The sequence below is a fragment of the Ammospiza caudacuta genome, chromosome 39 (genome assembly GCF_027887145.1).
Source record: "Ammospiza caudacuta isolate bAmmCau1 chromosome 39, bAmmCau1.pri, whole genome shotgun sequence".
NCBI lineage: Eukaryota > Metazoa > Chordata > Aves > Passeriformes > Passerellidae > Ammospiza > Ammospiza caudacuta.
In genome coordinates, this window is record NC_080631.1 from 72,971 (window position 1) to 93,873 (window position 20,903).

Below are 20,903 nucleotides of genomic sequence, written 5' to 3' on the forward strand. Positions count from 1 at the left end.
ATAACTTTAAAAACCTTTTAAATAACTTTTAAAATTCTTATTTAACCTGAAAAAACTTTAAAATAACTTTTTAAAACTTTAAAATAACTTTTTTTACCCTTAATTAACTTTTCTCCGCAGTTTTAATTACCTTTCTCCCACCCTTAATTAACTTTAAAAAAGTTTAAATTAACTTTAAAAAAATTTAATTGACTTTTTCCTTCTTATTTAACGTAAAAAAACTTCTAATTAACTTTAAAAAATTTAAATTACTTTTAAAACTTTAAAATAACTTTTAAAACTTTTAAATAACTTTTATCGTTCTTATTTAACTTAAAAACTTTGAAATGACTTTTTGAAACTTTAAATTAACTGTTTTCACTCCTAATTAACTTTTTTGCAGGCTTTTAATTAGCTTTGTCCTACTCTTAATTAACTTTTAAACAATCAATTTTAAGAAACTTCACGCCGCTCTGAATTCACTTGTAGAAAATTTTTAATTAAGGCTTTTCAACCGTAATTAATTTTTAAAAACTTTTAATTAACTTTTATCACTCTTGATGAACTCCAAAAAAATTTTAATTAAGTTCATTCTTAATGAACTTTTAACCATTTTAAAATTAAATTTTTTCCATCCTTAATTAACTTTTAAACCACTTTTCATTAACTTTTTTACCCTTAATAAACTTTAAAAAATCTTTTAATTAACTTCATTCCTAATTAATTTAAAAAACCACTTTTAATTAACTTCATTCTTAAATAACTTTAAAAAAAACTTTTAATTAACTTTTTTCACCCTTAATGACCCTTTACCCAATTTTTAATTAACCACACTCGACTCTTAACGAACTTTCAAACAGCCTTTAATTTAATTGGCATTAATGAGCTTTCATTAACGAACCGCCGGCCGAGGCCACGCCCACCCCTCCCTTTCATTAATCAATCATTAATTAATTAATTCATTAACTGGCCCGGAGGGGGGGGGAGGGGCGCCCTGGAATGTAAACGAGCTGGAATGTCTGGTTAATTATTAATTAATTAATTAATTAATGAGCAGCACAAAGGGGAGCGGAGCAGCCCTATGAGGAAGTGGCTAAGTAGCCTCTAAGCATTGATTAATTAATAATCATTAGGGTTAATTAAGCCCCTGAAAGCAGCAGCATCAATTCATTAAGCAAGGTAATTAATTAGCCTTTGCTAATTAACCACAGACGCCATTAACATGGATTGGTTAATTAATGGCAACGATGAGCCCCGAGTTAATTAATCTGGGGGGTAATGAAGCGTTATTAATTAAAAATTAATCATCAGCATGGGCTAACTAATCATTAATTACCCTGAATAATTAATTGAGGAGCTATTTAACCTTAAATAATTAATTGCAGCAGTTAATTAATTAAGGTTAATTAATAAAGTGACAGCACTAATGAACCCGGGGCAGTAAACGGGGTGGGCTAATTAATCCGGAATAATTAAGGAATGGGGATTAATTAGCCTGGAATGCCTATTAATTAATTAACAGAACGAGGCTAACGAGTCTGGAAGGATTTCTGGAGGGGATTAATTAGTAATTAATTACCCCTGGGGTAATTAATCAATGGGGTTAATTAACCCTGGCCCTGAGAGGTCGCCGCTCATTAATGGAGCTAATTGCAGGGGGGGGGAATTAATTAATTAACTAATTAATTACACGGAATTAAGGCAAAATTCACGGAATTAATGAATCGGAATTAATGACACGGAATTAATTGGTTACTCGGAATTAATGACATGGAATTAACAGCATGGAATTAATGACATGGGATTAATGACACAGAATTAAATAATGACACAGAATTAATAAACTACATGGAATTAATTAATGGCACGGGATTAATGACATGGAATTTATTATTGACACGGAATTAATAAGAGGACATTAATGACATGGAATTATTTACATGGAATTAATTAATGACACAGAATTAATAATTGACACAGAATTAATAAATGATACAGAATTAATTCATGACACAGAATTAATTAATGACACGGAATTAATGACTCGGACTCGATGGGATGGAATTAAATAATGACATGGGATTAACGACGTGAAATTCATTAACGACACAGGATTAATTAACGGCACGGAATTTGGCGGATTTCCGGGGAATTAAGGCAAAATCCGGCGCAAACGGGACAACAGGAAAATTAATGACAGAGGATTAATTAATTAACGACAATAGTTAATTAATTAATGGCACTGGAATGTCACAGAATTCCCGGGGGACTCCCGGGGCTTTTCCAGATTTTTCCCGTTTTTTCCTCATTTTCACCCAAATTTTCCCATTCCCCTCCCCCGTCCCATTTTTTACATTTTTTACAATTTTTTTCCTCACTTTCCCCCAATTTTTTTTTAGGGATTTTCCAAAGGGATTTTTTTGGGGAATTCCCAAAGAATTTTTGGGGGATTTTCTGGGCTTTTCCCAAGGGAATTTTTGGGGGGATTTCCAGAAAATTCCCAGGGGATTTTTTTGGGGAGATTTTTTGAGATTTCCACAAAATTCCCGGGGATATTTTGGGGATTTTTTTCGGGGAATTTTGCGAGGATTTTTTTGGGGATGCTTTGGGGAATTTTGTGGGGATTTCCACTTAATTCCCAAGGAATTTTTGGGGGATTTGGGGGGGATTTTTGGAGGGGGATTTTTGGGGAATTTGTCTGAGATTTCCAGGTGATTCCCAAGGCAATTTTGGGGGAATTTTGTGACGATTTTTTGGGGAATTTTGTGAGGATTTTGGGGGATTTTTAGGGGATTTTGTGAGAATTCCCAAAGGGATTTTTGGGGGGATTTTGTGGGGATTTCCAGAAAATTCCCAGATGATTTTTTGGGGATTTTTTTTGGGACTTTTGTGAGGAATTTTGGGGGGAATTTTGGGGGATTTTGGGGGGATTTCCAGGTGATTCCCAAGGCATTTTGGGGGGGGATATTTTAGGGGATTTTGTGGGAATTCCCAAAGGGATTTTTGGGGAGATTTTTGGGGGGTTTCCAGTTGATCCCCAAGGCATTTTTGAGGCATGTTTTGGGGAATTTTTGGGGCATTTTTTGGGAGTTTTGGGGGTTTTTTTTGTGAGATTCCCCACGGGACCAAGGCACCGCCCCCCATCCCACGGGGGGTGTGTTCCGAAGGCACCGCCCCCATGACATCACCCCCCGTGTGACGGTGACATCATCATCACCCCGAGGACGACGACGACGTCACCCCGCCCGCGGCCGCCGCCGCGATGACGTCACGGAGCGGGGCGTGCCTCCCGGGCTCGTCCAATCGCGGGGCGAGGGCGGCCAGCAGCGCGCGCAGGTGCCGCGCCCCCTCCTGGGCGGCGGCCAGCACCTCCTCGTGCCCCGCCCCCGGCCCCGCCCCTCCGCCAGTGACGTCACCGCCCTCCTCATCATCCTCGTCGTCGCTGTCGGCGGGGGCGGAGTTGGTGATGAGTGACAGCCCCAGCACGCGCAGGCCCAGGTGGCGCGCGGCCGCCGCCTCCGACACCGTGCTCATACCTGGGCAGGGGGGGAAACGCACCTGAGCACACCTGGGCACACCTGGGCACACCTGGGCACACACCTAAATACACCTGGGGGCACCTGGGCACACCTGGGAATACACCTGAGCACACTTGGGCACACCTGGGGGTACCTAAACACACCTGGGGGCACCTGGGCACACCTGGGGATACACCTGAGCACACCTGGGCACACCTGAGGGTACCTAAACACACCTGAGCACACCTGGGGATACACCTAAATACACCTGGGGGCACCTGGGCACACCTGGGAATACACCTGAGCACACCTGGGAATACCTGAGCACACCTAAATACACCTGGGGGCACACCTGGGTACACCTGGGGATACCTGGGGATTCATCTGGGCACACCTAAACACACCATGCTCATACCTGGGGAAAGGAGGCGGGACACCTGGGCACACCTGAGCACACCTGGGCACACCTGGCTACAGCTGGGGATAAACCTAAACACACCTGGGCACACCTGGGGATACACCTGAGCACACCTGGGCACACCTAAATACACCTACACACACCTGGACACACCATGCTCATACCTGGGGAGGGAAAAAGTGGGTCAGGGCCCACCTGGGCCCACCTGGGGACACCTGGGGACCCCTGGGGATACCTGGGGATACCTCGGGATACCTGGGGATACATCAGGACACGCTTTGAAGGTGATTTGAGCCTGTTTTGGGTCCGGATTTGGGTCTAGATTTGGGCCTTTTTTAGGGTGATTTGAGGCTGTTTTGGGTCCTGATTTGGGTCTAGATTTGGGCCTTTTTTAGGGTGATTTGAGCCTGTTTTGGGTCCGGATTTGGGTCTAGATTTGGGCCTTTTTTAGGGTGATTTGAGGCTGTTTTGGGTCCTGATTTGGGTCTAGATTTGGGCCTTTTTTAGGGTGATTTGAGCCTGTTTTGGGTCCGGATTTGGGTCTAGATTTGGGCCTTTTTTAGGGTGATTTGAGGCTGTTTTGGGTCCTGATTTGGGTCTAGATTTGGGCCTTTTTTAGGGTGATTTGAGCCTGTTTTGGGTCCGGATTTGGGTCTAGATTTGGGCCTTTTTTAGGGTGATTTGAGCCTGTTTTGGGTCCGGATTTGGGTCTAGATTTGGGGCTTTTTGAGGGTGATTTGAGCCTGTTTCGGGTCTGGATTTTGGTCTGGGTTTGAGCCTGTTTTGGGTCTGGATTTGGGGTAATTCAGAGCATTTTTTGCACCGTTTCTACTCCTCTTTTTGCTCTGATTTTCGCCTCCTTCGGGACTCCCCTTTCGGGATCATTCCAGGGCCCCCCCCAGGCCCCGCCCCCTCCCTCGCCAGGCCCCGCCCCCTCCCTCGCCAGGCCCCGCCCCTCTCACCGACGGCGTGCGCCCCCGCCCTGCGCAGGTAGCGGCACTCGGCCGGGGTCTCGTAGCTCGGGCCCCCCACGCCCACGTAGACCCCCGAGCGCGCCCGCAGCTCCTTGGGGGCCAGGGCCAGGGCCAGGCGCCGCAGCGCGGGGTCGTAGGCGTCCGTCATGGCCGGGAAACGGGTGCCGAACCTGAGATCAGACCCAAAAACGGCCTTTTTTAACCCAAAATGTCCCTACGTAACCCCAAAATGTCCCTAGGTAACCCCGGGGCCAGGTGCCGCAGGGCGGGGTCGTGGGCGTCGGTCATGGCTGGGAAACGGCACCAAAATAGGCCCCAAAACGTCCATTTTTAACCCTAAAATCGGCCCCAAAACGTCCATTTTTAACCTTAAAATGGGCCCCAAAATTGGCCCCAAAATGTCAATTTTTATCCCGAAAATCGGCCCAAAAATTGGCCCTAAAAGGTCCGTTTTTAATCCCAAAATCAGCCCCAAAATGTCCGTTTTTATCCCTAAAATCAGCCCAAAAATCGGCCCTAAAAGGTCCGTTTTTAATACCAAAACGCAGCACGAAAATGTCCATTTCTAACCCTAAAATCGGCTCCAAAATCAGTCACATAATGCCCCTTTTAAACCCTAAAATAGGCCCCAAAATGTCCATTTTTAACCCCAAAATCAGCCCTAAAATCATCCTCAAAATGTCAATTTTTAAGCCCCAAAATCAGCCTCAAAATCAGCCCTAAAATGTCCTTTTTTAACCCCAAAATCAGTGTCAAAATCGGCCCTAAAATGTCTATTTCTAACCCCAAAATTGGCCCTGAAATCAGCTCCAAAATGTCTGGGTTTAGCCACAAAATCTGCCCCAAAATGCCCGTTTTTAAGCCCCAAAATCAGCCCCAAAATGTCTGTTTCTAACCCTAAAATCAGCCCTAAAATCATCCTCAAAATGTCCATTTTTAACCCCACAATCATCCCTAAAAACGGTCCCAAAATGTCCATTTCTAACCCCAAAACCAGCCCTAAAATCATCCTCAAAATGTCCATTTTTAACCACCAAAATCAGCCCCAAAATATCCATTTTTCCCCCCAAAACCCCCCATTTTTCCCAAATTCCCTGCTTTTCCCCCCAAACCCCCCGTCCGTACCTCTCGTCGTTGGGCCCCACGAGCGGCGAGCGTCCAGCCAGGCCGGGCAGGTCGATGTGGTCGCGGATGACCAGCAGGTGACCGGGGCCGAGCTCCGGCCGCAGCGACCCCGCGGCGTTGGTCAGCACCAGGGTGTGGACACCGAGCAGGGCCATGGTCCGGACGGGGATGACCACCTGCAACGGTCAGTGAGGGTCAGTGAGGGTCACTCATGGTCATTGATGGTCATTGATGGTCAGTGATGGTCAGTGATGGTCACTCATGGTCAGTGATGGTCAGTCATGGTCACTCATGGTCATTGAGGGTCAGTGAAGGTCAGTGATGGTCAGTGAGGGTCAGTGATGGTCATTCATGGTCAGTGATGGTCACTCATGGTCAGCACCAGGGTGTGGACACCAAGCAGGGCCATGGTCCGGACGGGGATGACCACCTGCAACGGTCATTGAGGGTCAGTGAGGGTCAGTGATGGTCAGTGAGGGTCAGTGATGGTCACTCATGGTCAGCACCAGGGTGTGGACACCGAGCAGGGCCATGGTCCGGACGGGGATGACCACCTGCAACGGTCAGTGAGGGTCAGTGAGGGTCACTCATGGTCAGTGATGGTCAGTGATGGTCAATGGTCACTCACTGGTCAGTTATGGTGAGTGGTAACTCATTGGTCACTAAATGGTCACTCACTGGTCACTCTGTGGTCACCCAGTGGTCAGTAATGGTCAGTGGTCACTCTGTGGTCACTCAGTGGTCACTCAGGGTCATTTTTAGGGTTTTTTTTGGGTATTTTTGGGTTTGTGGTCACTCATTGGTCACTCAGTGGTCAGTGGGTGTGGTCAGCACAAAGGTCAAGGGGTCATGGGTGTGGTCAGGGGCGTGGCTAAAGGGTGGGGGTGGGACAGAGGAGCCGGGCAGGGAGGAGGAGCCAGGAAGGGGGCGTGGCTCGGGGGTGGGCGTGGCCCGGCACTCACCTGGTTGAGGGCGTGTCTCTCGTAGAGGTGTGGGTGTGGCCCCAGGTGTTTGCCCCGCCCCCAGATGTGTTTATCCCCCATGTGTGGGCGTGGCCCGTCTGTGGGTGTGTCCCCATTTGTGGGCGTGTCCCCATTTGTGGGCGTGGCCAGTCACTCACCTGGCTGGGGGCGTGTCCCTCATAGAGGTGGAACCGCCCCTGCAGCACGGCACAGGGGGCGGAGCCGAGGCGCCCCACGACCAATCGGCCGGCGTGGCCCTGCACTGGGGGCGGGGCCGGGGGTCACCACGCCCACCTGGGGCACAGGTGACACCCCCGGCCCCACCTGAGACCCCAAAATGGCCGAAAAATCCCCCAAAACAACCCCAAATCACCCAAAAACGGCTAAAAATGGGCCCAAAAATATGCTCCCAGTATAAACCAGTACAGACCAGTATAACCCAGTATAACCCAGTATATCCCAGTATATCCCAGTATAACCCAGTATATCCCAGTACATCCCAGTATATCCCAGTATAACCCAGTATAACCCAGTATAACCCAGTATATCCCAGTATATCCCAGTATATCCCAGTATATCCCAGTATAACCCAGTATAACCCAGTATATCCCAGTATATCCCAGTATATCCCAGTATATCCCAGTACATCCCAGTATATCCCAGTATAACCCAGTATATCCCAGTATATCCCAGTATATCCCAGTATAACCCAGTATAACCCAGTATAACCCAGTATATCCCAGTATATCCCAGTACAACCCAGTATATCCCAGTATATCCCAGTATAACCCAGTATATCCCAGTATATCCCAGTACAACCCAGTATAACCCAGTATATCCCAGTATATCCCAGTATATCCCAGTACAACCCAGTATATCCCAGTATAACCCAGTATATCCCAGTATAACCCAGTATATCCCAGTATATCCCAGTACAACCCAGTATATCCCAGTATATCCCAGTATAACCCAGTATAACCCAGTATATCCCAGTACAACCCAGTATATCCCAGTACAACCCAGTATAACCCAGTATAACCCAGTATATCCCAGTATATCCCAGTATAACCCAGTATAACCCAGTATATCCCAGTATAACCCAGTATATCCCAGTATATCCCAGTATAACCCAGTATAACCCAGTATATCCCAGTATATCCCAGTATAACCCAGTATATCCCAGTACAACCCAGTATAACCCAGTATAACCCAGTATATCCCAGTATATCCCAGTATAACCCAGTATAACCCAGTATATCCCAGTATATCCCAGTATAACCCAGTATATCCCAGTATATCCCAGTATAACCCAGTATAACCCAGTATATCCCAGTATATCCCAGTACAACCCAGTATATCCCAGTATATCCCAGTATATCCCAGTATAACCCAGTATAACCCAGTATATCCCAGTATAACCCAGTATATCCCAGTATATCCCAGTATAACCCAGTATATCCCAGTATAACCCAGTATAACCCAGTATATCCCAGTATAACCCAGTATAACCCAGTATATCCCAGTATATCCCAGTATAACCCAGTATATCCCAGTATATCCCAGTATATCCCAGTATAACCCAGTATATCCCAGTATAACCCAGTATAACCCAGTATATCCCAGTACAACCCAGTATAACCCAGTATATCCCAGTATAACCCAGTATATCCCAGTATATCCCAGTATAACCCAGTATATCCCAGTACAACCCAGTATAATCCAGTATACCCCAGTATATCCCAGCATAACCCAGTATACCCCAGTATATCCCAGTATATCCCAGTATAACCCAGTATAACCCAGTATATCCCAGTATATCCCAGTATAACCCAGTATATCCCAGTATATCCCAGTATAACCCAGTATAACCCAGTATATCCCAGTATATCCCAGTACAACCCAGTATATCCCAGTATATCCCAGTATATCCCAGTATAACCCAGTATAACCCAGTATATCCCAGTATAACCCAGTATATCCCAGTATAACCCAGTATATCCCAGTATATCCCAGTATATCCCAGTATAACCCAGTATATCCCAGTATATCCCAGTATAACCCAGTATAACCCAGTATATCCCAGTACAACCCAGTATAACCCAGTATAACCCAGTATAACCCAGTATATCCCAGTATATCCCAGTATAACCCAGTATATCCCAGTATATCCCAGTATAACCCAGTATATCCCAGTATATCCCAGTATAACCCAGTATATCCCAGTACAACCCAGTATAATCCAGTATACCCCAGTATATCCCAGCATAACCCAGTATACCCCAGTATATCCCAGTATATCCCAGTACAAACCATTAACCCCAGTCTGCCCCCGTCTGCCCCAGTATAAGCGGTACCGGTGCTGCGCGGGAAGTGCGGGATATCGCGATAGTCGATGGTGACGGGGTCCGTGAGCTCCTCGGCCAGCGCCCCCAGCCCCGAGCCGCACACCAGCGCCACCCGCGGCGGCTCCCGGAACTGCGCCCGCAGCCACCGCGCCGCCTCCCAGCACGCCTCGAAACTGCGGGGCAGAGAAATAAACCGGGATAAACCAGTACAAACCAGTATCGACCAGTCTGGATCGATATAAACCAGTGTGGATTGATATAAACCGGTATAAACCAGTATAGGCCAGTGTAAACTGATATAAACCGGTACAAACCAGTACAAACCAGTACGGACCAGTGTGGATTGATATAAAACGGTATAAACCAGTAAAGGTCAGTGTACACTGATATAAACCAGTACAAACCAGTACAAACCATTACAAACCAGTCTGGACCAGTCTGGATTGATATAAACCAGTATGGATTGATATAAACCGGTACAAACCAGTATAGGTCAGTGTACACTGATATAAACCAGTACAAACCAGTACAAACCAGTACGGACCAGTCTGGATTGATATAAACCAGTGTGGATTGATATAAACCGGTATAAACCAGTATAGGTCAGTGTACACTGATATAAACCGGTACAAACCAGTACAAACCAGTACGGACCAGTCTGGATTGATATAAACCAGTGTGGATTGATATAAACCGGTATAAACCAGTATAGGCCAGTGTAAACTGATATAAACCAGTACAAACCAGTACAAACCAGTATGGACCAGTTTGGATTGATATAAACCAGTGTGGATTGATATAAACCGGTATAAACCAGTATAGGTCAGTGTACACTGATATAAACCGGTACAAACCAGTACAAACCATTGCAAACCAGAATGGACCAGTCTGGATTGATATAAACCAGTGTGGATTGATGTAAACCTGCACAAACCAGTATAGGCCAGTGTAAACTGATATAAACCGGTACAAACCATTACAAACCAGTCTGGACCAGTCTCGATTGATATAAACCAGTATGGATTGATATAAACCGGTACAAACCAGTATAGGCCAGTGTAAACTGATATAAACCAGTACAAACCATTACAAACCAGTCTGGACCAGTCTGGACCAGTCTGGATTGATATAAACCAGTGTGGATTGATATAAACCGGTATAAACCAGTATAGGCCAGTGTAAACTGATATAAACCGGTACAAACCAGTACAAACCAGTACGGACCAGTGTGGATTGATATAAACCGGTACAAACCAGTATAGGTCAGTGTACACTGATATAAACCAGTACAAACCAGTACAAACCATTACAAACCAGTACGGACCAATATGGATTGATATAAACCGGTACAAACCAGTATAGGCCAGTGTAAACTGATATAAACCGGTATAAACCAGTACAAACCATTGCAAACCAGAACGGACCAGTCTCGATTGATATAAACCAGTGTGGATTGATGTAAACCTGCACAAACCAGTATAGGCCAGTGTACACTGATATAAACCAGTACAAACCAGTATGGGCTGACACAGGCCTTGAAACTGGGGAGAGAAACCAGTAAGGACCAGTATAAACCAGTTTGGACTGATACAAGCCAGTATAAACCAGTAAGGACCAGTATAAACCAGTTTGGACTGATACAAGCCAGTATAAACCAGTAAGGACCAGTATAAACCAGTTTGGACTGATACAAGCCAGTATAAACCAGTAAGGACCAGTATAAACCAGTTTGGATTGATACAAGCCAGTATAAACCAGTAAGGACCAGTATAAACCAGTTTGGACTGATACAAGCCAGTATAAACCAGTAAGGACCAGTATAAACCAGTTTGGACTGATACAAGCCAGTATAAACCAGTAAGGACCAGTATAAACCAGTTTGGACTGATACAAGCCAGTATAAACCAGTAAGGACCAGTATAAACCAGTTTGGACTGATACAAGCCAGTATAAACCAGTAAGGACCAGTATAAACCAGTTTGGACTGATACAAGCCAGTATAAACCAGTAAGGACCAGTATAAACCAGTTTGGACTGATACAAGCCAGTATAAACCAGTAAGGACCAGTATAAACCAGTTTGGACTGATACAAGCCAGTATAAACCAGTACGGAGCGGTATGGGTCAGTATGGACTGGTACAGACCGGTTTGGACTGATATAACCCAGCATGGACCAGTACGGACCAGGGATGACCCCAGGATGACCCCACGACCCCTGGGATGACCCCAGGACCCCCAAAATGACCCCTGAGATGACCCCATGACCTCCAGGATGACCCCAGGACCCCCTGGATGACCCCGGGATGACCCCAAAATGACCCCAGGACCCCCTGAATGACCCCAGGATGACCCAGGATGACCCCAGGGATTCTCACGACCCCCCGGATGACCCCAGGATGCCCGGGCCGACCCTAATGTGACCCCAGGGTGACCCCATGACCCCCAAACGACCCCGGGATGACCCCAGTTTGACCCCGCCCCCCCCATCCATGACCCTTGACCCTCGCCCTGTGTCCGGGCCCGGGGCCAGCTGAACTTTGGGCTCGGCCCCGCCCCCAAAATGCCCCAAAACGCCCCAAAATGCCCCAAAATCCCCCCAAACCCGCGCCCCTCATTTCCATAATTTGGGGAGGGGGCGCCCCGAGACCCCCCCCGGGCCACGCCCCCCCGCCCGCCGCTGATTGGCTGTCAGAAACCCCCCGGGCCGCGACGCCATTGGACGGTCCCACGCCCCCTCCATCCCCCCGAGCCCACCCCAGCACAGAAAGGCCCCAAAATCCCCAAAAATCGCCCCAAAACCGCCCCCGGCCCCCCCCCTCACCTCCCGTCCATCTCGGCAGCGTCTGAGCCCCCGGCCCCGCCCACCGCGCCTTATATGGCGTGCGCTTCCTCTGACGTCACCGGCGCGCCCCCCGCGCCTCGCCCAATGGGAGACCGCGGCCGCCGTCGCCATGGAGACGGGAGAGGGGAGCGGCGGGGGGAGCGACCAATCAGAGCGCGGGGCGCCGGGGGGAGGAGCGGCCAATGGGAGGGCGGGAAGGGCGGGGCGGTGCCGGGAACGGGGATAATGAATGCGGGAAAATCACGTGGTGCCATAGGAGCCAATGGGAGCGCGGGGAGGGGAACCCGGAACAGCGGCGCGCCGGCGTTGCCAAGGCAACCACGGCTGAAAGCGAGGAGGGGCGATCACGTGGAAAAGCAGGGCCAATCAGAGCGCGGGGAGGAGAAACCGGAAAAACAGAGCGCGGGCGTTGCCACGGCAACCACGGGTGCAATGGAGGCGGGGGGTCACGTGATGCGGCGCGGCCAATGGGAACGCGCGGTGAGGACCCGGAAGAGAGGAGCGTGTGCGTTGTCAAGGCAACGCCGGTGAAGAGCGAGGCGGGGGGTCACGTGGTAAAGCAGGGCCAATGGGAACGCGCGGTGGGGGACCCGGAAAAGCGGCGCGCTGCGTTGCCAAGGGCAACGCCGGGTTGAAATGGAGGCGGGGACTCACGTGATCCGGGATGACCCAATGAGAGCCTGCGGGACGGCTCACATGAGGCGGCGCAGCCAATGGCGGCACGGGCGGCGGCGGTCCCGCCCCCGCGTGACCGGCGCGGGCCAATCCGGCCCGGTAGGGCGTGGCCGCAGGGCGCTGTCATGGCGGACGGGGAGCGATCGCCGCTGCTGCCGCCCGAGGCGGGGCCCGGCCCGGGCGGGACCGCGGCCGCCGGTAAGAGGGGGCGGAGCCCAGCCGGGTGGGCGGGGTTTAACGCGGGGGCGGGGCCTGGCTGAGGCGGTGACTGGGAGGGGCGTGGCTTTGCGCGCTAAGGGGAGGGCGTGGCTCTGGGGGGCGTGGCTCCGTCCTTGATTCGCTGCTCTCCCATTGGCAGGCGGCGCGGGGGCGGGTCCGGGCGAGGCCCCGCCCCCTTACTCGCCGTTGGGCAGCCCCGAGGCGCCGGGGGGGGCGGGGCCTCCGGCGGTCACGTGCCGCGTGTGCCAGCGGCCAATCAGCGTCGAGGGGAAGACGCACCAGCACGTGGTCAAGTGCGGGGGGTGTGGCGAGGCCACGGTGAGGGGGCGGGGCCTAAGTGGTGGGGGCGTGGCTTTGAGTAGGAAGGGAGAGGGCAGGGTCTGAGTAGGCGGGGCTTGAAGGGGCGGGGATGGGCAGGGCTTGAGTGGAGTGGGCGGGGTTTGAGTGGGCGTGGCTTCATGCAGGGGCATGGGTGGGGTTTGAAGAGCTCTGGGCGGGGTTTGAGAGCAGTGGCTGGGGGTTTTAGTGAGTGGGCATGGTCTAAAAGGGTGTGGCTTCATAAGGGGGCGTGGCTCGAGTGGAGAGATTTCTGGGCAGGGTTTTAAGTGGGTGGGCTGGGTGTGATGCAAGCGGGTGGGGTCTGAGTGGGCGTGGCCTCATGGAGGGGCGTGGCCTGAGTTGGCTGAGCTCTGGGCGGGGTTTGGAGTGGATGGGTGGGGTTTGAGCACTGTGGGCGGGGTTTGGGCTGGGTATTTGGGCTCAGGGGCGTGTCCCATCTGAGTCCACGCCCCCTTTTCCCCGTCAGCCAATCAGGACGGCGCCCGGCGGTAAGAAGTACGTGCGGTGTCCGTGTAACTGCCTGCTGGTGTGCAGGGCGTCGGCGCAGCGCATCGCCTGCCCCAGGCCGTACTGGTGTGTACTGGTTTGTGCTGGTTTGTACTGGGAGGGGTTACTGGGTTATACTGGGATGGGTTATACTGCGTTATAGTGGTTTATACTGGGTTATACTGGGATAAACTGGTATATACTGGGATATACTGGGGTGTACTGGGTTGTACTGGGTTATAGTGGTTTATACTGGGTTATACTGGCATAAACTTGTATATACTGGGATATACTGGGTTATACTGGGATATTCTGGGGTATACTGGGTTATACTGGGTTATAGTGGGCTGTACCGGGGTATACTGGGCTGTACTGGGCTATACTGGGCTATACTGGGAGGAACTGGGATATACTGGGAGGGACTGGGATATACTGGGCTATACTGGGAGGGACTGGGAAGAACTGGGAGGGACTGTGGGTGTTCCCAGTGGCTCCCGGTGCCTCCCAGTATAACCCAGTTTCCCCAGTAAGCGGATCATCAACCTGGGCCCGGTGCAGACGGGCGCGCCCAGCCCTGACCCCGCCCCCGGGGGCGTGCGCGTGGCCTGCGCCCACTGTGGGGGGCCCTTCCTGGTGAGACACGCCCCCTTTCCGGGCACGCCCACCTCATTGTGCATGCCTAGCCACACCCCTTTCATAACCACACCCCAATAAACCACACTCCCTTTTCATTAACCCAGTGCGGGGGGCCCTTCCTGGTGAGACATGCCCCTTTATGGACACGCCCACCTCATTATGCATGTCTTACCACGCCCCCCTTGTGGCCATGCCCCCTTCCCACTTCATTGTGCCCACCCCTTCCTGCTGAGCCGCGCCCCTTCCACTTCAAGCCCCACCCCTTTAAGCCACGCCCCTTCAAGCCCCACCCACTTAAGCCCCACCTTTTAAATTACTCCTCCTTTAAGCCCCACCCCTTTAATCCCCACCCTCTTAAGTCCAAACCTTTAAAGCCCCTCCCACTTAAATCCCTCCTCTTCAAGCCCCACCCACATAAGCCCCACCCTTTAAAGCCCCTCCCCATTTAAGTCCCACCCACCGCCGAAATCCGTCCCTGAACCCCAAACTCCTCCCCCATCCTGCCCCACCCCCTCTGGCCGCTTAGCCCCGCCCCCTTTGTAACCCGGCCCCTTTTCCCGCAGTGGGCGGAGCTCCCCGAGCGCTCATTGGCTCGCTGCCCGCACTGCCGCAAGGTGTAAGTCAGTCCCCGCCCCCTTTTGCCGCGGTCACACCCCTTTTTATGTGTGGGCGTGGCCACGCTCTTTCCGGAGCTGACCACGCCCCTCGGGCCCCACCCAGGTCCGCGATTGGCCGGCGGTTCCCGCGGCGACGCTGCCTCTGCTGTCTATTGGCCGCCCTGCTGATGGGCGGGGCCGCGGCCGGGCTGGCGGTGAGGGGCGGGGATAAATGGGGGCGGGGCCAAAGAGTGTAATGGGTGGGGCTTGAAGGGGGAGGGTGTTTGATGGGTGGGGTTTAAGTGGGTGGTGCTTTAAGGGGTGGGGCCTTGAATGGGTGGGGCTAAAGTGGGTGGGGATTGGAGGGTGGGGCTTTAAAGGGGAGGGGCTTTAAGGGGATGGGCTTTAAAGGGTGGGGCTTAAGTGGGAGGGGATTAAGGGGGGAGTGGCTTTAAAGGGTGGGGTTTAAGTGGGTGGGATTTAAAATGGGAGGGGCTTTATGGGGTCGGGCTTAAGTGGGTGGGGCTTAAAACCTGAGGGTTAAAGGGGTGGGGCTTTAAGGGATGGGGCCTAAATGGCAGTGGTTTCAATGGGTGGGGCTTAAGTGGGTTGGGATTTAAAAGGGAGGAGCTTTAAGGGGAGGGGCCTTAAAGGGTGGGAATTAAGTGGGTGGAGCTTCAATGAATCAGGCATAAGTGGGTGTGGCTTCAGTGCGTGGGGCTCTAAAAGGTGTGGAACCGATGGGCGTGGCTTAAATGAGCATGGTGTAAGATGTCATGGGCGCGGTAAGGGGGCGTGTCCTGAGCCTGGCCCCGCCCCCTTTTAGGCCGGCACGTGGTGGGCGTGGCGCCGGGGGGCGCGGTGGGTGCCGGCGGCGTGGGCGGCGCTGGGGGCGGGCGCGGGGGCGTGTCTGATGCGCGCGGCCTATTGGGGCTGCGTGCGCGTCAGCCAGCCCCTCCCACCGCGCGCCTGACCACGCCCACCCGCCCCGGCACGCCCACCGAGCCGCGAGGGACACGCCCCCTTCCTTCTGGGATCCACCCCTTTAATCGTGGGACACGCCCCTCTCCGTCTGAGCCACGCCCCCTCATCGTGGGACACTCCCCTTGCCTTCTGAGCCACGCCCCCTTCTTCTCAGACCCACCTTCCTCATCATGGGACACGCCCCTTCCATCAAAAGGACACGCCCCTGGGCGTGGCTTGTCGCTATGATGTCACTAAGCCACGCCCCTTTATTACTGAACAATTCGTTCACTTGAGGCCCCGCCCCTTCTCATTTGTTTTGCATGGTCCCGCCCCTTCCCGCATGGCCCCGCCCACTTGTACATAAGCCCGGTTCCTTACCCGTGTACAGCGTTATTTATTGGCCACGCCCGCAGAGGGGCGTGACTCCAGTTGTAAATAAACCCGAAACCGGCATTTTTCACCCCAAAATTCACGTTTATTAAAAGGAAATAAAAGGGGGCGGGGCCTGAGGGGGCAGGGGACTAAGGGGGCAGGGTCTAAGGGAGGGGGAGGGGCCAGGAGGATTTTGGGGCGGTTTTGCGGGATTTTGTGTCCGAGCAGCGGCGGCAGCACCTGAGAGACCCAAATTTGGGCAAATTTGGGCGATTTTGGGTAAAAATGAGGGTGGGGAACCGTCTTGGGGGTGATGATGTCATCAGAACCCGAATTTGGGTAAATTTGGGGTAAAAATGTGGGAGGAGCACCATGTTGGGGCTGATGACATCATCAGAACTGAAATTTGGGTAATTTTGAGGGAATCTGGGAAAAAAAAGGGCCGGGCATCGTCTTGGGGCTGATGACGTCTTTAGGCTTTAAATTTGGGTGGTTTTGGGAAAATCTGGGGTAAAAACGAGGGAGGAACGCCATCTCGGGGCTGATGACGTTATCAGTACCCTGTTTTGGGTGAATTTGGGGACATTTTCGGTCAAGATTTATAAAAAGCAGACAAAACCATTTTGGCTCTGATGATGTCATCAACACCAAACTCTGAGACATTTTTAGCAAATTTCAGCCAATTTGGTCCAACCCAATTCAACTTTGACTCATTCAAAGCCAATTTTGGACCAAATTGGGCCAAACTGGGTCAAAACACGAGCAATGAAAAGTGTGAATCTCTGAGTGATTTTCAGTGAATTTAAACCAGTTTTGGGCCAAACTGAGCCAAAATTGGGCCAAAACACATCCCATCAAGACCACCAAATTTAGATCAATTTTGAGTGAGTTTAAGCCGATTTTGGGCAAAGTTGAGCCAATTTTGGACTGATTTTGGGACGACTGTGGCAGAACCCAATGCAATTTAATTTTCAGTCATCGCAAATCAATTTTGGGCCAAAACACGCGCAATCAAGAGCGGGAAACGCATCAAACTCCAATTTTGAGCGATTTTGAGCAAATTTCAGCTGATTTTGACCCAAATTGAGCTGATTTTGGGCCAAAACATATCCAAGACCAAACACCTATGCGCACCTTGAATTTTGAGCGATTTTGGGCGAATTTAAGCCGGTTTTGGACCAAAACACATCCAATAAAAGCCGAAAACGCTACAAAACTCCAATTTTGACCCGGTTTTGTGGGGATTTCACCCAAACCCTCCCATTTAAACGGCCAGCAGGGCCGTGATGGGGCAGTGATCGCTGCCCTGGACCGTGTTGCGGATTTTGCAGTCGCAGAGCGCCCCCTCCAGGCGCCGCGACACCACGGCGTAGTCCAGCCGCCAGCCCACGTTGCGCGCCCGCGCCGCGCCCAGGTACGTCCAGAAGGTGAAGGCGCCCCTGGCCTCGGGGTACAGGTGCCGGAACGAGTCCACGAAGCCCGCGTCGAGCAGCTTGGAGAAGCCCTCCCTCTCCTGCGGGGTGAAGCCGGCGCTGGCGCGGTTGGCGCGCGGGTGGCACAGGTCGATCTCCTGGTGCGCCACGTTGAGGTCGCCGCAGAGCAGCACGGGCTTGCGCGCGTCCAGGCCGCGCAGGAAGCGCAGGAAGGCGGCGTCGAAGCGCAGCCGCGGCTCCAGGCGCACCAGGCCGCGCCCGGCGTTGGGCACGTAGGCGCAGACCACGAACAGCGACGGGAACTCGGCCGTCACCACGCGGCCGTCCACGTCGTGCTCGGGGTCACCTGGGAGAGACAGAAAGGGTTAATGGGGACTGGGAGGGACGGGTTTATACTGGGAGGGACTGGGAGGGGATTTGAGTGCCTTGGGAGGGACTGGTTTATACTGGGAGGGACTGGGATGGGGTTTGAGTGCCTTGGGAGGGAGTGCTTTATACTGGGAGGGACTGGGATGGGGTTTGAGTGCCTTGGGAGGGAGTGGTTTATACTGGGAGGGACTGGGAGGGGAACTCGGCCGTCACCACCCGGCCGTCCACGTCGTGCTCGGGGTCACCTATGTGGGGATAAAATAGATTTGCAATCACTGGTTTATACTGGGAGAGAGCTGGAATGGATTGGGAGGGACTGGGAGGGGATTGGGAGGGACTGGGATGGGATCTGAGTGCCTTGGGAGGGACGGGTTTATACTGGGAGGGACTGGGAGGGGAACTCGGCCGTCACCACCCGGCCGTCCACGTCGTGCTCGGGGTCACCTGTGGGGAGATGGAGTCACTGGTTTATCCTGGGAGGGACTGGGATGGGGTTGGGAATGCCTGGGATAAGATTTGAGTGCATTGGGAGGGAGTGGGAGGGGATTGGGAGAGATTTCACGGTGATTTTGGGGCAGTTTGGTGTGATTTCAGGTCGGATTCAGGACAGTTCTGGGGCAGTTTTGGGGCAGTTTTGCAGTGATTTTGGGGCCGTTTTCGGCGCGGTGTTCAGGACACTTCCGTGGCATTTTTGGGGTGATTCCAGTGCATTTTTTGCCTCTCACCGATGCCGTAGGTGACGTCGAGGGGCTCCGTCCTGGCCAGCAGCCCCACGCCGCTGTAGCCCGGCCGGTCCTTGGCGCTGCTCCAGAACTGGTGCGGCAGCCCCGGCAGCTCCCGCAGCTCGGCCGGCACCGCCGACGCCGCGCACTTGGTCTCCTGCAGGCACAGCACGTCCGGGGCCTCCTCCTGCACCCACTGGGGAGAAAAACCACAAAAACTGTGAAAAACCATCAAAAACGGGGAAAAACAGTAAAAACCCCATCAAAAAAGGTGAAAAAATGGCGGAAAACGGCCCAAAATTAACCCAGAATCACCCCAAAAACCCCTCCCTTGGTCTCCTGCAGGCACAGCACGTCCGGGGCCTCCTCCTGCACCCAGTGGGGGGAAAAACCACGAAAACGGTGAAAAAATATCTTAAAATGTGCAATAACAGTGAAAATCCCAGCAAAAATGGTGAAAAATGGCCCCGAAATACCCAATAATAGTTGAACATTCACCAAAATTAACCCTGAATAGTAAAAACTGCTTTCGCACATACTGGGGGGCAAAACCCCCCAAAACCGGTTAAAAATGTTCCAAAATAACTCCAAAATGGAAAAAAAATCCTCGGAAATCACCTAAAAATGGAAAATTTTCCTCCAAGACTTATGGTTGGCTCCGCCCACCAGCACAAGCCCCGCCCCAATCCGGTATGTGCCTCCCTCATCCCCATCAGCCCCGCCCCTTACCTTGGCCCCGCCTTTTTTCAGCCACGCCCTCAGCCCGTCCACGTTCCATGACGTCACCTTGAGCGTCCAGCGCCGCCCCTCGGGCGTGGCCTCGCGGGTGGGCGGGTCCTCGTAGAGCGGGGCCGGGGAGGCCTTGGGGGCCTTGGCAGGGGCGGGGCCTAAAGGGGGAGGGGCCAATGGTTAAATACCGGTTTATAATGGCTTATACCGGTCCATACCGGTTTATACTGGTCACTCACCGGCCTCGTCCCCGCTCCCGTTCTCCTCCTTCTTCTTCCCGCGCTTCGGCATGGCGATGGCCCCGCCCTTTCCGCCGCTGGACACGCCCCCTTTGGCCTTCAAACTCCGCCCCTGTACCGGGGAGAATGAAGGTCGTCAGTCCGAGCCAATAAGAGCGCGCCGGGGCTCTAAAAACCTCCTACCTTCCCTCGGAACCTGACCAATCAGAGCGCGCCCGGCCTTTAATCCTTCCCCTCATAGCGCAGCAAATCACAGCACGCCGTAGCTTTAACACCCGCCTGCCCTCATAATCCGGCCAATCAGGGCGCGCCGTGGCTTTAACACCCGCCTCCCCTCACAACGCGGCCAATCAGAGCGCGCCTCCCCTCACGCCGCGCCACTCAATCAGCGCCCGTCGCCGCCACGTGCGGCCTTGAGGGCGGAACCGGGCCCGAAACGGAGCCCGAACCGGGACCGATCGGCTCCGAACTGGGCCGAACCCGCCCTCCACTGCCTGTCAATCATCTCCCTCAGTGACCAATCAGCGCCCGCCGCTCTCCCGGTTAAACCTGCCCCCTCCTCCGCCGTTCATCCCCCAACGAATCAGAACTCGCCGTGCCTCAGGCCGCGGGACCAATCAGAGCGCGCCGTGCCTCAGCGCCTTCCCCCCTCTCTACCTTAACCAATCAGAGCGCTCCGTACCTCAGCCCTCGGGACCAATCAGGGCGCGCCGTACCTCAGAGCGCGGGACCAATCGGAGCGGATCGTGCCTCAGAGCTCGGAACCAATCAGCGCTCGCCGTGCCTCAGATCTCGGGACCAATCGGAGCGCGCCGTGCCTCAGTGCCCGGGACCAATCAGAGCGCGCCCTGCCTCAGAGCGCGGGACCAATCAGCGGCGGCGGCGGGAGCGGCGGCTCCGCGCGCGCGGGAAACCGTGAGGGGAACTGGTGGTCAATGGGGGGCGTGGCCGGAACCGG

At 52.7% G+C, this 20,903-nt stretch overlaps 3 protein-coding genes across 3 annotated transcripts; 1 reads left to right on the forward strand and 2 right to left on the reverse strand.

The window, feature by feature from the left end:
• Window positions 1-825: 825 nt before the first annotated feature.
• Window positions 826-12,154, reverse strand: PNP (purine nucleoside phosphorylase). Its single transcript, XM_058823207.1, has 6 exons — window positions 12,144-12,154; window positions 9,331-9,494; window positions 7,135-7,238; window positions 6,015-6,190; window positions 4,878-5,059; window positions 826-3,515 (listed from the first exon to the last, which is right to left on the reverse strand). Exons 1-6 carry the CDS (start codon window positions 12,152-12,154, stop codon window positions 3,193-3,195), a joined length of 960 nt encoding a protein of 319 aa, XP_058679190.1. The 3' UTR covers window positions 826-3,192.
• A 723-nt stretch (window positions 12,155-12,877) lies between these two features.
• On the forward strand, window positions 12,878-16,529 carry PIP4P1 (phosphatidylinositol-4,5-bisphosphate 4-phosphatase 1). Its single transcript, XM_058823189.1, has 7 exons — window positions 12,878-13,037; window positions 13,198-13,376; window positions 13,864-13,970; window positions 14,411-14,516; window positions 15,083-15,135; window positions 15,240-15,330; window positions 15,942-16,529. Exons 1-7 carry the CDS (start codon window positions 12,878-12,880, stop codon window positions 16,086-16,088), a joined length of 843 nt encoding a protein of 280 aa, XP_058679172.1. The 3' UTR covers window positions 16,089-16,529.
• Window positions 16,530-16,540: 11 nt separating this feature from the next.
• On the reverse strand, window positions 16,541-20,887 carry APEX1 (apurinic/apyrimidinic endodeoxyribonuclease 1). Its single transcript, XM_058823214.1, has 5 exons — window positions 20,662-20,887; window positions 19,946-20,057; window positions 19,707-19,864; window positions 18,981-19,173; window positions 16,541-18,232 (listed from the first exon to the last, which is right to left on the reverse strand). The coding sequence occupies exons 2-5, from the start codon at window positions 19,995-19,997 to the stop codon at window positions 17,718-17,720; spliced, it is 918 nt and encodes a 305-aa protein (XP_058679197.1). The 5' UTR covers window positions 19,998-20,057; window positions 20,662-20,887; the 3' UTR covers window positions 16,541-17,717.
• Window positions 20,888-20,903: the final 16 nt, after the last annotated feature.